Genomic DNA, 16576 nt, shown 5'->3' on the forward strand with positions numbered 1-16576 from the left:
CTAGCATTCTTTGTCAGTTGGTACTCACATCTATGAATCTGGAAATGAACTCTGTGTTACAACCCTATGCAGCATCACCAACAGATTGTAAGATGTGAAGAGGGCTCAGGATAATTTATTTAAGTTGAAAGGGAGAATACACTTCCATTCTAGTTTTTTATAGTGCCAGGCTCAAGACTGTGTACATAAGTAATATTAGTAACACTGGAGAAATTATTGTAAGCACATCTGAAAATCAAGTACAACAAAACTAATCAAAATATATTAGAACAATATTTAGTAATCTTATTTTGTCAACTTTCTTTTTTTTTTCTTGACTTGAAAATAGGTGTCTTCACTATAGAAATAAACAAGTCCACAGTCTTTCTCTGTAACACGAGAATAGTTAAGAGCAGCAACTTACTAGGAAATGCAAATAGATGTTGCATATTCTGTCCTCATATATTCTTCAAAAATTCCCTAAGATTACCTTAAGGAATATTCATCAAAATATGTTTTAATTAAAAAAAAACCCTATTACTTTAGGTTGTTTTGGGAACCTCTATAAATAAAATTCTCCACCATGTAGAAAGAATTCCCAATATTAAAACGTCTTTACCATTCATGAATATTGTGGCCATGTGACATTTGCTTTTGTTGGCAGCAAAACCATATTTCAAACAAATTTTTCAAGATTTTGCTAGATGCACCATAATGCCACTTGCCAAAAACACACTTTAAAGTGTGTAAAAAATTACATACTTTATGCCTCTTTTTTTTATCTATGTACATTAAATATTTGAATAAACAAAATAGAAAAGATTCTTTCTCCTAAGTATGATACGTGTTTTCTCATTTAATTTTTTCAAAAATATTATTGCTTATAAAATCAAGTGCTGACATTCTTATGAAAATAGGATTTTCCTCTAAGACTTACTGGTAAGACCTACTTTTCTATAGCTGATGATTAATGAACTGCAAGGCACTGCAATATAAGGAACATCTTCTCAGCCCCTAATTTATTACAAGCAATTTACAACAATTCATCACATCATTTCTGGCAAAGTAAAGAAAGAAGTCATGCAGATGCCACAACAACCATGTGTAAAACATTGGCATGAAAGCTATTTTTTTGTTTCCATGAAGTCTCTAAATAAGCTTTTGAGGATACTGAGTATTGAAAAACTAAAATAATAAAAGTTGATTGACATGCATAAATTTAAGTATCACTAACCTAATTCTCCATTTTCAAGTACTTCAAAAGCAGCCCAGATATCATCTTTGCTGGGAATAATGTTTTTGATTCCTAAAACATCATTAGTTAATTCCTCTGCTTCCATCAAAGGTGATACCTGTAATACAAATTGAGTCAGTTTATAATACATTTCAACTACTGTTTTCTGAGTCTTCCTCCCTGCAACTGCCCTTAGAGGAAAAAGAAAAAGGCCAAAAAGCAGTAAATATACGAGCTGGAAACCCATAAAGTATCTATCAGATTTCAGCAGGCTTTCCTTATTCTGTTCCACGAGATTAAAGTTATATTTTTAAGATGACTGTTAACTTGGTAGCTTTAAATTCCTTTTCTCAATCCCAGAAAAATTCAGAAATAAAAAGCTTTGATATATTTTCTTGGGTGTGGGAACATAAATATTAGAGAAGCACCATTCTTTTTATCTTAGCAATGCATATTCCCATTTTTATTCCTATTTTGAAAAGCATGTGTTATGTGCATATGTCTATCTATGTATTCCACATACCCTATATGTGTACAAACAAAACTGTTTGAGAGTCATATGCTAAACAGAACAAAAAAGGAAACCAAACCAGAGAGGTGTAATAAAAAATAACAGAACACTATTAAATGGAGATGCAGGTGTTTAAATACACTATTAAATAGAAAGCTAAAAAATCTCTGTTATAGTTCGTAACAAGCTTTGGTTTCTTAATACTAAAAGAAAAAAGAAAGCCACAGACAAAAAGGAAGGAGAAATGTTGTTTTGATGGCCTGAACTATCAGATAAAAGCAACATTCACTGTGTACTTGTTAATGCTCATGTTGCACATGTGGATTTGGGAGAATTTATACTGTTGTATACTACAGTAGAACTAAAGCAGGACATCTCCGTTTTAAAATTGTATCGTTTTTCTTAAAAGTTTTCTTAAAAATGCAAAATGCATAATGATCAGTCTTTACACAATTTAGGCAACACAGCAAATTCTAAAACAAAATTTAAAAGACTAGTGATAAACAAACTCATACTTTCATTGTGTACTTTTACTAAAACAAGTATTAAAATAAATCTGATATACTTCAAGAAAAAGAGCTTCATAAAATCACTGTATCATATTTATACACTAACCCTGATTATAATACTACAGTCTGGCTCCTTTCTTTCCACATAAACTTCAATAAGCAAATCTCCAGCCTGGGAAACCTAAAAGGAAGAATTAAAAATATTTAATTGTTTAAAATTAACACTTTAAATACGGAAAGTACAATTCTTTAACTAGTGTAAGGAAAAAAAATACCTATTCACTGATTCAGGAAGAAAAATCCAAACCCTGAATAATTCCAACAAAATCATATCAAATAAAATTACCATTAATTTACAAATACACGTTCAAGAGCAGGAAAAATAAGGGCGACGTGGCATAAGTGGAAATTTTAAATTTACATTTAAGATTACAAAGTCTAAGACACAAGTGTATCTCAGTATCTTAAACTGCCAGAAGCCTGACTCTGATTTTGAGGTTAGTCAGGCTCACAGAATCAAAACGGATTTATAGAATTTAAAATAATTAAAAAGGACTGTAACCCCAAAATGGCTTAAGTTAAGAGTGAGATAAAAAATTAAAAATAACAGAGTATTTCAGCCACATAGACGTATGTACATATCAAGAAAATAAAAATTCACTACTACAAATACTGTATGATTCTTAATCACAATGAAAAACTTGTCAATACCTAATTAAAGAAGGAATTAAATCAAATACTCTTGATATCAACTTCTGTTAAATATAGCTCTTCAAATTTGTTGGAGAGAAGGCTAGACTTCCCACACAATGTTAATGTGGAATAATCAGATAAAGCAAATTTATGACATATAACAGTTTCATACACTCAATACTAACAAATGTTTTTTGAGAATGTCTAACAACATAAAACTCAAAAAAAATTGGAAAGGCAGTAAATCCAAATTTTATGACCATAAAGAAACACATGATTCATGAGAAGGGATGTAATATTTTCCATTTTAACTAGGTTTGCTCATCTATGGCAATAAAATTATATTTACGGTTTAGAAATTACTTTATTTTTCTAAAGTTAAAAATGTCTCACATTTTGCCTGCTCTAATTCCCTTTTAGTATAGTCATAAGCATCTTCAAAAAATTGCAATTCATCTCACTCCAGTACCAAGAATATTTCCTAACAAATAAGTGATGATCAGAGCATATGAAGAAAAATTAAGGCAGAAAGAGGGACCGATAAGAAAGCATACAATTCTATTAATAGGCAAATATAAAGAATTAATAATCAAATTAATACTAAGATAAAAATTTGTGTCTTCATTTTTGAGAATGGTATCGATAGTGATGCTGCTTAATTATATATCACTACAAACAGAGGAAAAGGTTAAGAAAAGTATATAGAAATATATATATATACACACACACACACAGATTATATATATATATATGAAAACAGTTGAGCTTTGGGATACATTTTGACCAATTTCCAGAAGCTAAGATTACATTTCTATAGAAAAATAATTGGCCGTGCTGAATTTTAAAGAACATTAACATTCTGAAAAACGGCAACTTTTAAGTTAGTTTAGCCTTTGAGAATAGAAAACTAATGGAAACATTTCTGAGGAAAAACATTACAAAGCTACTTTGAAGAAAGCTGCTTAATTATAGTGGCACAGACTCAAAAAAGCTCATTTAGTTACAAAATTTGCTTTTCAGATGATATTACAGAAAAAGGTTGGAAATAAGAATGAAGCTGACACATGATTTCCACTGGGCTCATATAAACAACTGTATGAGGAGAAAATGTGATGTAAATTACTGCAACAGCTGGCATAAGTATATGGTGGACAGAAAATGAAAAGCGACTAATGAAGTGCCACCTGGAACACAACTTCAGTGACATTTCAGACATGTGAACTTTGAGTAATTCAGCAGAAATTCAGTTCAGATGTTCTCTGAACATTCTGCATCACAAGAGATAACAGTACTGTGAGAACCTATATATTCCAAAGTATTAAGTATCTACATCACTGATTTTCCCACATATATGCACACATTTTGATGCAATGATGTCAGACTAGCAGTTGTTAAATGTAGAGAATTCTTACAATTCTTAATTGTGGCTGCCTGAGGCCTAAGTTGCCAACCACCCATGACATTTACACAATTACAGTGCTGCTGATATATCACTGCACCACATCATTAGTTTTAACTTTAACTGGAAGCCTGTGGAAAACTACTGTGGAGAACTGATGAGGGTGGTTGAGCAAGAACAAGAGCTGAGCCACTTTATCTTGCACCTGGTTCAAGCAAGACTTAGCATCTGTGCAGTGCCTGGGGTGATGCTGTCTCAGTGATGAACAGAAGAGCACCCACACCTAAGTACAGAGATGTTAAGGCCTCACTCCCTTTTATTCATGCCTAACTGGACACTTACCTGAGTGTCTTTCCATCTTGTAATAAAACTGTTCTCTATGTCCATTTGTTTGACTTGGTCTTCATTTATCTGTATAAATAAATCATTTTGGAGTGGTTAATAATAATTATTGTAATGATTACCAATACCATCAATCATGTTCTCATAGAAGCAGGAATGCAAAATATTCTATCAGTCAGAAGCAGCTCTTCATTTGTGGGACACAGTAGTACAAACTTCATGGAATACATATTGAAACATAGAGTAACCAATGAAAAACTGCAAAACAATGTTATATTGGCACAGTCAACTCCAAATCAAAATGGCTAATATGAATTGCTGCTAGTTGTAGCTTTTCTATGCAATTGGATTTAACATTATTTCTGGGTCTAAGGAACAAAACAAATTGTAATCATAGCTCAGAGACTAAGAACACAAAGTCCTTCCATGCTTCAGTTCTGATCAGGCCCATAAATTTTAATTAGAAGCATTATTTTTAATAGTCATAATCATAAAATTTTCTTAAATTTAGTAAGCTTTTGATGGCAAGGAGAATGAGCATCATTTTGGAAAACAGAAGCTCACAACATCCCATAAACAGTCTTTCTTACACAGGTTAAACTAACTGGGAAATAAAATTTAAAGCAGGCCAAGAAAAACATCCACTGAATTAGAATTCAAAAACCCTGTAAATTCTCAAATCACTGAACTAGTAGAAAGACCATTTTAAAGCAGATTTTTTATATTTTTGAATCTCTGACATCTGAGCAGTTAGGATACATATAAAGATACCTACATGAAAAAGTTGCACATAATTTTTTATTAGATCTTCAATTACATTGACTTCTTCACTAGTTTGGCCTTTAGTTTGAAATAAACATGAGGAAAACACCATGGCCAAATTGTGAGGGTTCATTTGGTTAATTTCAGAACACTTCTGCACCCTGTTAAAGGAAAAATAAATATATTTAGACAGTTTCACTGTTCCTTTGACTGTCTGAGGCTCCTTTAGAGAATATGGAGAGCACTTCAGAAAAGGTAACTACACTAAATGCAATGAAAACATGTACTATTACTTATTTATTTAATATTTCTTTATATTCTTTATTTCTCATTACAGAAATGAAAACTTTCTAACCTCATTTCAAGTGATACCAAAACTGCTTAGAATGGAAAACAATAAAACCAGAATAGAATACTTGAGTTAGAAGGGACCTATAACAATCATCTAATCCAACTGCTGGATCTCTTAAGGGCTGACCAAAAGCTAAGGGTACTGTCCAACAGCACTGACAGGCTTGGGTCATCCACCACCCCTCTAAAAAGCCTGTTACAGTGTTTGACCACCCTTTTAAGTAAGGAAGTGCTCCCTAATGACAAGTTGGTACTTGTCTGGATGCAGTTGTGAACCATTTCCATGCACCCTACTGCTGGATACCAGGGACCAGAGATCAGCGCCTCCCTCTCCCCCCCCTCAGAAAGCTGTACAGAGCAATGAGGGCACTCCTCAGCCTACATTTCCCTGAAGCAGAAAAGCCCAGAGTCTTCAACCTCTCCCCACAGGGGATTCCTTCCAGCCCTTTCACCAGCACTGTTGCCTTCCTCGGGATGCATTCAAACACCTTAACATCCTTTAATTGCAGACCCCAGAACTGCACACAGTGCTCCAGGTGAAGCCAAACCAATGCTAAATACAGTTTCACTATATTATGTAATGTGAGTATATCCTAAAAGCTTGAGATCAAAGATCAAACAAAATGTGGAAAGAAATTAGGTCCTTCTTAGTTCCTATCCCTAGGGTAAAGTTTTCATATCAGAACTTTTCTGTTGTTCACATAACATGCCCTCTTTTAGAGGCAAACACTTTAAACTACCACAGATTTTTGGCTGTTACATGCATGAATTCATACTAATTTCGGAACAGATGCAACATCAGACTCATATCTCTAACTGGATATACGTAGAAAGTTCTCAAACACAATATCCAATGGCACCAATCACATACATATTTTTAAATGACATCTGCTATTTACCTAGCTACGTAATAATTTCTGAACACAGCATCCTGTAAAGAAAAGTTTCTACACATTCTACACTCACTGCAATTCATCAGAAATATAATTTGACTTGTTCAATAGATGATATAATATAGACCAGTACTATTTAACCATGACACCTCAGAGTCATCCTGTCACATATTTTTTACACATTTTCTGCCCCTTCTTTGATCTAGGAATAAGTCGTGGCCTTTGGTGTTTAAACAAGTTCATGTTTTGGAAATTCTCTAGCACTATCTCAGTTGTAAAATAAAGAACTGATGAAAAACAAAAAGGGTAGGTAATTCTCGAAGTTATTATGTGCAAAACAGATTGTGGAGAAGGACATTTTCACTGAAAAAAAAATTTAATTTCAAGAACCATTTGCAACAATCCTCTGGAAGACTAGCAGACTGGAGTAAAATGAAATTACTTAAAGCAGCTACATCAAAAATTACCCTACTTGGACTGCTGCTACCCTACTGGCAGCCCTCTCTCCCTGTAAGGCTGTTCTAATCCATTGATTTTTATAGATACCTACTGCTAAAAATACAACCAAAGAAAAAACACATTATCAATTAAAGGAATTCCAATGTAATTAATTGCGGCAACTAGATAAGCTTTTGTGAGTACTAGTTAATGAAACAAGCCACATTTTATCTATTGTGGAATTATACTGAATCATATAAGAATTTCTCTGCTACAGTACATTATTTGCAATGACCTGTAAAGATGTTCAATTATAGCAGCCAAAGTTGCTCTATTGACTGATGGAAGACTCCGAATAAAAGCTCTGTACTTCCTCACACGTTCCTTTTCGTTCTGTGTATCTGTCAGAAAATAATAATCATTGAGCATTAATAACAATGCACACTAAAAACCAACAGCAGTTCTCATTAACTATATCAGCATCATCTAGTCTTTTAAAATTGCTATTTAACAAATCAACCTGTTCTTCATAAAGGCAATGCTGACAATACACTATCAAAAAAGTCTGTTATTGTACACCAGTTCAGGGAAACACCAATAAAGAGGGACAGTCTATGTTCAAGCACCATTTGCCACCGCTAAAGCGCAGAACAGGAATTGCATTTTCTCTCAAAGCATATTAAATCTGTAGTTTGTGCATGCACATGTACAACTGCATATGCACAAGTGTAAATGTAGTTCTACGAGTTCCCAGCAATGAGAAAGGAAAAGACCTTTTCGTATTTTAAATATTTACTGGAAAAGTCTCTGAAGGCACAGAGTAGTTTAAGGATCTAAGTATATATACAACTGATGAGAGAAAGAGCAAGGGGAAAGGGCTGGTAAATAAGTTGTACCAAGTTACATATAGCTGAACAACGGCAAGACCAATGGCAGGAATTCCAGGTTTGGGAATGACGTATCTGAAACGCAAGCACAGCTCTCAAGTCTGCCTCCCTGGGCTGCTTATGCCCCCTTATGCTCAGGGCATAAGCAAAGTTAATGTAGATTGCATTTAGTAAGTTAGCTTTTCTCTCTCAGTCCTTTGCTTCTCTCAAGTTTCTGAAAAGAAAGCACAGAGCTCTTCTGGCTGATTGATGGTGCTTTCCACTAACTACTGACTATGTTTTGGTTTCTTTGGTAATTGGAAAAAAAAAATAAATAACATCAGTTTAAAGATCTTCTAATCTATTTTCTTAAATGTTTTAGTCTTCCTAGAAGTACCTTCTATATCACTTAACAAGACAGGATTCTCTGTTGCAAAGCAGAAGGAGAATTTGTAGCCACATGTACAGATCAGGAAGAGGAATCACTGTAACACCATTAAAAGACCTGAGTTAAATCTAAACTGCCTCAGAACTTTTTCTGGTTTCTGATGAGATTAATCATGTGGTAAGTGAATAAACTCTTAATATTTTTTCCTCTAGTTTTTGAAATTGAGTTTAAAGGTCAAAAATGTGTAATATTGATAACATTTTAATTTCCTGAAAGTCTAGTAGCTCATATTAAAGCAACATCCATATATTTGAACTTAACAAAAATTAGAGAGGAATATGTTTTGAATATCTTTTTTGAAAGACAAAACATGCCACACTGTAAATATGCTTATGTGACTCCTATGCATTAAGATAGAACTCAATGTTCTGTCAGCATTTCCTATGCATCTCTTACTGCTGTACCTGCATTTTTATAGCACAGTTTGTCAGGGAAACCACTTGTTTCTTGCAGCTTGCAAATATTGCAATATAGAAACTAAAATTTTGTAAGAACATTATAAAAAGCAGCTCTGATTAACATGCGTCTATTACAGCCATGTCCGAAATATTTTTTCTACTACATTGTTTTGCCAGTTATGAAATAACATAGGTTGACACAGGGTAAGTAAATTAACAAACTCCTCAAATTTGATATTGAAAATGTACATATAACCTTTATTGTATTGAATGTCATTGAATACACTACCTAATGCAGAGATCCAGAATGGATAAAGTTCTTTAGTGAGAAGTGCATCATCTATTTGAGAAAGAAAACTTTTCATTACATCAGTCACATCTTCAAGTTGATGTTTTCCTGCTCTTAGTTTAACACTTCTTGCATCTTTTTTGAAGCTTTCCAGCAGTTCAGCCACATTGGAAGAATCACCATTCTTAAGATAGATTTGCTTGCTACCTAAACCTAAGGCACAAAAATACAGGAGAGAAAATAAATGAATGTAAAATTAACAATTCTTTTAAAAATTCCACAGAGCATTATATGAAAATTATATATGGCTGCCAAACACATTGCATTTCCTAACAAAATCTTTCTGGTCTTTTATACATACTTTGTTAGTAAAAACAAAACTGCCAAGTCCTCTTACACCCAACTAGACCTCTTTACAAAAATACTCATCATAATAGTAAGCAAGACTGGGATGACTATTTCAAGAATATTTTACAGGCATTTCAAATCCCCAAATCTCTTCAGGACTTCCTAAAACAGTACTTTCAAAAGGCAAGTCAAGAGAAGAAGTTCTGATGACAGGTATATTACACATAAAACACAGTTGCTTTCATGAGAAAACTCCTTTTATTTTATTACTCTATGGATGAACTCGGCTTAAGACTCAAAGTATTAATGCATTCATCCAACCTGAAATATTTTATTCTTAAAAGCCTCAAGATTAGTAGCAAATACACTTTTTTCTGATTTTTATCCTGTTCTGGAAGACACTGGTCAGCTACTATTCTTATATATAAAACCAAAAGCCACTAAAGTCAACTTAAAAAGAAAATGTACAGTTTACAACAAAGTCATTGTATACCTTCAATCACTGTTATTGTAGTCAAAACTTTTGTTTTTTAAAACTTGAGTAAGTTTGGCATAGATGCAGAGTGCTATTTATCTTTGTAGAGGTGATTTCTGCATTCACATATCTAGAAAGAGGATGGTACTTTATGCAAAACTCTGCTTCTCTTATATACCTGTCAAATTAAATACTCTCTCAAACCCTGTGAAGTCATGTCTAATTTACAGTTCACCTTTCCTGAAATGCCCACAAGCACTTCCATTTGGTACAGCCTTTGTGGTCTTATTGTCAGGAACAGCCCTGGACCACAATAGCATCTGTCTCCTGTAGACTACAGCTGAAGACAGAATCTTTACAATGATGATTCAAAAGATGTCTGCATGCAAGTAATGCTTACAAATAATTCCTTCAGCTTTCAACTGAGCATTTTAACAGTTACTGATGCTGACCCTGAAAAGCATATTTTTGATAAAGATTTAATTGATTTAAAAGACATTAGGAAACTGAATTTTAATTGTGACTAGACAAACTGTTGTAAGTGGCAGACAAAATTACCCTGCCTTAACAATTCAGTGAATTAAATGGTGTAAACTATACTTGGGATTATTTCTATTGCTAAAGAGTAAAAATAATTAAGCAAAAGCTTCTTTTCTTACTTTTAGGCACTAGACATCACCACAATACAACTATTTACAATAATGCAGTGTTGCCATATCCAAAGGTTATTTAGTTAAACTTCACTGACTCAAATAGAAATTAAGTGCTGTCATACTGAGAGAGGTTACAGACACATTTACACCAAAGACAGATTTGTACAGGATTGATGTGCATGTAGCAATCTCACAAAAAAAATCATGAATTCATGAATCCTACCATTCACAAAAATGGTAGAAATGGTAGGAAGGAGGATCCTGGTAATTATAGGCCAGTTAGTATGACCTTAGTATCTAGTAAGGTAATGGAACAGTTTATACTGAGTGCCATCATGCAGTACATACAGGATGGCCAGGGTATCAGATCCGGCTAGCACAGGTTTAGGAGGGTCCTGTTTGACCAACAGGGTCTCCTTTTATGACCAGGTGACCCGCCTGCTGAATGCAGGGAAGGCTGTGGATGTTGTCTGTTTGGAATTCATCAAGGCCTTTGACACTGTCTCCCACAGCACACTCCTGGAAAAGCTGGCAGCCCATGGCATGGACAGGAGCACTCTGTGCTGGGTCAGGAACTGGCTGCATGGCAGGACCAGAGAGTGGTGGTGAACAGTGCTGCATCCAGCTGGGGGCCAGGCACCAGTGGTGTCCCTCAGGGGTCTGTGCTGGGGCCAGCTCTGTTCAATATTTTTATTGACAGCATGGATGAGGGTATAGAGTCTTTCATTAGTAAATTTGTAGATGACACTAAGCTGGGAGTGTGTGTTGATCTGTTGGAAGGCAGGAGGGGTCTGCAGAGAGACCTGGAACAGTTGGATGGATGGGCAGAGTCCAATAAGATGAAGTTTAATAAGTCCAAGTGCAGAGTCCTGCATTTTGGCCACAGTAACCCCCTGCAATGTTATAGGCTGGGGAGGATGTGGCTGGACAGTGCCCAGGCAGAAAAGGGACCTGGGGCTTCTGGTGACAGCAGCTGGACATGAGCCAGCAGTGTGCCCTGGTGGCCAAGAAGGCCAAGGCATCCTGGCCTGGATCAGGAATGGTGTGGCCAGCAGGGTCAGGGAGGTCATTCTTCCTCTGTGCTTGGCACTGGTGAGGCCCCACCTCGAGTGCTGTGTCCAGCTCTGTCCCTCAGTTCAGGAAGGACATTGAGGGCTGTGTCCAGCTCTGGCCCCTCAGTTTAGGAAGGACATTGAGTGCTGTGTCCAGCTCTGGCCCCTCAGTTTAGGAAGGACATTGAGACACTTGAGCACATCCAGAGGAGGCAACGAGGCTGGAGAGGGGCTTGGAACACAAACCCTGTGAAGAATGGCTGAGGAAGCTGGGGTTGTTCAGCCTGGAGAAAAGGAGACTCAGAGGTGACCTTATCACTCTCTACAGCTCCTGAAAGGTGGTTGCAGTCAGGTAAGGGTTGGTCTCTTTCTCCAGGCAGCAGCTGACAGAATGAGAGGACACAGTCTTAAGCTAAGCCAAGGGAAATATAGGTTGGAAATTAGGAAAAGGTTTTTCATGGAAAGAATAATAAAGTACTGGAATGATTGGCCTGGGGAGGTAGTGGAGTCACCATCCCTAGATGTGTTTAAATAATGACTGGATGTGGCACTCGGTGCCATGGTTTAGTTGAGGTGTTAGAGCATGGGTTGGACTCGATGATCCTGGAGGTCTCTTCCAACTTAGTCATTCTGTGTTTCTGTGAATTTGCAGTAATAAAAGGACATAAATATCATCTGCATATAACCTAATGCCATGTAAAATTATGCTGGCAAAATTTACTTAAATAAATGGTAAGCAACTATACATCCTTAAGTTATTTCACTGAAAAAACAGCAGCCTGAGACTGAACTCAACTCTACAGTTAATGCCAGCCTCCAAGATGTGTTCAGACCACAGCTTTTACAGGTTTGCAGAGTTATTTTCTGAGCTGAGTTGTCTGCACTAGGGCAGTGGACCCCAAGGCTGAGTTTTGTGAGACAAACAACGCAATATTTAAAATAGAAAAGTGTCTATAAAAGCTTTTACTAAGTTGTATTTCCCCAGACTGGCCATTCTTAGATGTGTGAGATTGGTAGTGTATTGTACCATCTCATTAAAGAATGGCAAGGCTAATGAGGGGCATGGTTTTACTTTAAGTAATATATAAACTCATTCAATAGGATCTGGTACTGGAGGCACTTAGGTATTACACAAAGGATCTTAGCTTGAATAAAATCTGCTCTACTTACCATACTGTGTAACAAAGGCTATGCAGCTGTTCACGATAATAGGAACATCATTTTTGCTGAGCTGCTGATCTTGTAATGCATTACCATCTGTACCTGCTGCTTTTTCAATTGCAGTATACCAGACCATGAAATCCAGCTTTGTATGGCCATGGATGTATAGTGTTCTGAAAAGTATAAAAATATTTTGAGTTCAGGAAAGAAATAAAAAAATGATGTTATTGTACCATGGCAACAAAGCAGATGTTCAGAAAAGGAAAAAAAAAATATATATATATATTTGGAGTAAGACATCAAGGTACCTTTCACCACATAAAGCTGTGATGGTGGTCTATTGTTACAGCATCTTTTTTTTCCAAATTCATTTGTATTATCAGTGCCATAAAAAATCAAAGAAGATCCACAAACACTGCCACAAGCCTTTGAAAGAACCTGCCAACATTTTAATCGCTCTTCCTAAGTCTTGCTCCTATATTGTACATTCATATGGCCAAGTCAAGGCTAAGCAGGAAACAAATTTAGAGACAACTTTCAACACTGTAAAAATTCTTTTGTATTCACACCCCTGAACACCCCACACACCCACCAACCTCTTCCACAGAGTAGCTGAGCCATACTGAACTTTTCTCCTACTCAAGTATCAAAATGATCCCCCACTATCACAAAGCTAAGGAACATATATGAAAAGGCTACGAGTTGAGGCAGAACAAGTTAATGCAAGACTTTGCCTGTATCTCAAAGAACAGCCCTGTTCTGACTCTTTCATGCTACGGTAATCTCCTGTATGCCACCCTGACAAGCTAGCCTCTAAGAGAAAATACCAAAATTGAAAAGTTTAAGGGGGTATGTCCATCCATATGCATGTGTGTAATAAACAATTGTTTAAACTGCTAAAATAGTAAACAAACTTTTCTACATACGTTCTCTTCAGGAGAAGAGAACGTATCCACTACAGGAATGTAAGGGACCAATTTTCTCTAATGACCATTTATTTCCTAATTAGTAAAAGTCAGAATGCTCTACTGAACTTCTATGATAAAAGTTTAATCAAAATAGAAAATACATTTATTTTGATTATTTCATCTTTGAAGGGAGGGAACATTTTATATGATGAGGGAATGACACGGAGGATGTTTATGAAAATAAAATTACAAGATTTTAGAAGCACCTTTTGGTAATTTTGTAGAAGTAGAGAAACAGCTTGTACTGAAAACACACAGAAGATTAGCTATTTAGCTTGGCTGTTAGAGAGTTACTATGTAGAAGTCATATAGGTAAGCTATAGAATGTTGAAACTCAGCAAAGCAGGACCTAGGTATTTGTCAAAAATCAATAAAGGAGAAGTTTGTGGCTTGAATTCAGCAAAATCAAGCTCCTAGTCTTTGGCAAGAGCAAAGTGACCTGAAAAACAGCCAAACCTCCACTGCACCTGCCCAGAAGTGAAGATCAACCTGAGGAAGACGTCGGCCTTCCTCCCAAGAGCCCAACTCACACCACCAGGAGGTGTCACAGCTGATCAGAATAGGAAGAGAGAGAAGGCAGGGAATGGGTGGGTGGGGAGGTGTGGGTTTGTGGGATCAATGATATTTAAACCTGGCAGGTGTGGGTTTGTGGGATCCATGTGTATTTAAACCTGGCAGGTGTGGGTTTATGGGATCAATGATATTTAAACCTGGCAGGTGTGGGTTTGTGGGATCCATGTGTATTTAAACCTGGACCTTGTTCTGACCAGGTACACACAGTTAGAAGGAGGTATCCCCCCCGTGTGTCCCAGCTGCAAATAAAACATACCTGCTTTACAATTATTTCTAATTGTGAAGTCCTTATTCTACACTTCAGGAGTATTTAATTTCATTTCTTTTTGTAAGTATCTTTCAATTTTGCTTTTATAAATGTTTCTATTCCAGCATTCCTATCTTGCTAGGAAGTGGGGATGCAGTCAATATATTACATAAACACAGCCAGGATCTGAACTCCTCTCAAGATTCACTATACCAATTGAGCTATTCAGCAGTAAAGTAGATGACACTGAAGTTTTCATCCCACTGAACCATGTTTTTAGGAAGTCTTTACTTCATGACTTCAGAAGTCATGTTAACTACCACGCATGCCTGTATAGTAGAAACACAGCCTCTCTCTTCCACTAATAAAAAAAAAAAAATTGCATAAAGCTCTCCTATTTTTGCAGCAAAATGAGTGAGCCTAATTCAATGCTGTCAAATGTTTCCTTAAGACTTGTCAAAACAGATAGCTCTCAATCAATGCCTTACAAAGAATACGTTGTCACATTTTCTGGTATTGCTGTTGCCATACATACATAAGGAAAGTAAAAAGTTTGAAGTGAGTAGAAAAAAGCTTGACAGTGCATGATACTTTACTTGTTTCTGACTATTATTCACTGATCAGAAGAGGTTAGGGCAATGATTTATAAAAGATTTATGGTTCTTTCCAACATGAGAAATGTACATATATATGCATATTACTGTGTGTTTGTTTCCCCTGCAGAACAGCAGGATTCACATTATGGTATTATGCAAACGGATAAATGGAAGTCTCAACAGATTATTTTTTATACAAAGAATTACAATATATACAGGAAGCAGCATACTGTAAAGTGAAAATATTATTACTTCTAAACAAGAAAAGGGCAACTCTGCTGCATACCAATGAATTGATACCAGAAGAGGAGAGAAAAAATACCACACTGAACTTCAAAGGTCATATAAACTCATCAGCATTTTTCACAGAGAAACCAAAGTCTAAATCATGTGCCTGTCAATCAATTGTTGTGATATATGAAATACCTAAACTATGTGGAAAAGATCACCTTGTATTTTATGGATCTTTTCATCTTCCCCTCAATGCATCACATTAGAAAAAAAGATATCAGGAGTACAAATGCTGATGTGCTCATTGTTTTCTAAGACTTGTGAAACTGTTGAGCTTAATTCAGTGACAGAGGAAGAGGCTACTTAACAATTAGCAAAGAAAATGTGGTATTTTTTAAGTTGTAGTCCCAAAGGACCAACACAGTCATGAAAGAGAAGTTAGTGGTAAGAAATATCAACGTGAAAATCTTGCTGCTGTCATGGAACCCAGATTTTTCATAGAAGGCAACTAATTATTTTGAAAAAATTATACTTGCCCAGTCAAAAATCTCCTGAATGGCAGCATCAAAAAGTAGGATAAATCAGAGACGCATTTTCACTACAATACCACAAAAGTGAAGAGGGGAGAAAAGGAAATTAAACCAGTGCCAGACATATTTCAGAACTCAGTCAATTTCCCATGGAAGTGGCTTAAAAACCTCATCTCAAACCTCAATAATTTTTGTCTGAGAGAGAACACACCTGGAATACATTTGAATCAGGGAAAAAACATTAAAAATAAGGTGTTTAAAGCACTCTTCAGTTTAGTTGTCTCAGACAAACTTAACAATTTTTTTTGGGTTCTTTTTCCCTCGATTGGAAATGAGTTTTTTATCTCCTTGAACCTGGAAGTAACGAAAAGGAAAGGGGAAATAATTTCCAGCAGAAGAGCAGAACTTTCCTCAAGCACTGTAGAAGTCTTCTACAGAACTTCATGAAGCAATGGAGATAATTTTGCAGATTTAACCTCTATGTTCATTTTTTCAACAGTTTTCAGAGAGAATTAATAAGCAATACATGCATTTATCAATGAACTAATTGTCATTATCAAAATATAATGTTCAACTAAATCCAAGGTTTAAGACTAAGCATAAACACAGGCTGAAACACAGTGATGTCCC

At 35.8% G+C, this 16576-nt stretch overlaps 1 protein-coding gene across 1 annotated transcript in view; it reads right to left on the minus strand.

Moving 5' to 3' along the window:
- The window catches only part of ARAP2 (ArfGAP with RhoGAP domain, ankyrin repeat and PH domain 2), a 125481-nt gene that overhangs the window by 29898 nt on the left and 79007 nt on the right, over nucleotides 1-16576 (minus strand). The window contains 7 exon segments of the mRNA XM_063401750.1: nucleotides 1214-1331; nucleotides 2340-2414; nucleotides 4668-4736; nucleotides 5443-5590; nucleotides 7407-7512; nucleotides 9113-9325; nucleotides 12811-12974. Of these exon segments, the coding sequence (XP_063257820.1) occupies nucleotides 1214-1331; nucleotides 2340-2414; nucleotides 4668-4736; nucleotides 5443-5590; nucleotides 7407-7512; nucleotides 9113-9325; nucleotides 12811-12974 (893 nt within the window).

Source organism: Prinia subflava, chromosome 7 (assembly GCF_021018805.1).
Source record: "Prinia subflava isolate CZ2003 ecotype Zambia chromosome 7, Cam_Psub_1.2, whole genome shotgun sequence".
NCBI lineage: Eukaryota > Metazoa > Chordata > Aves > Passeriformes > Cisticolidae > Prinia > Prinia subflava.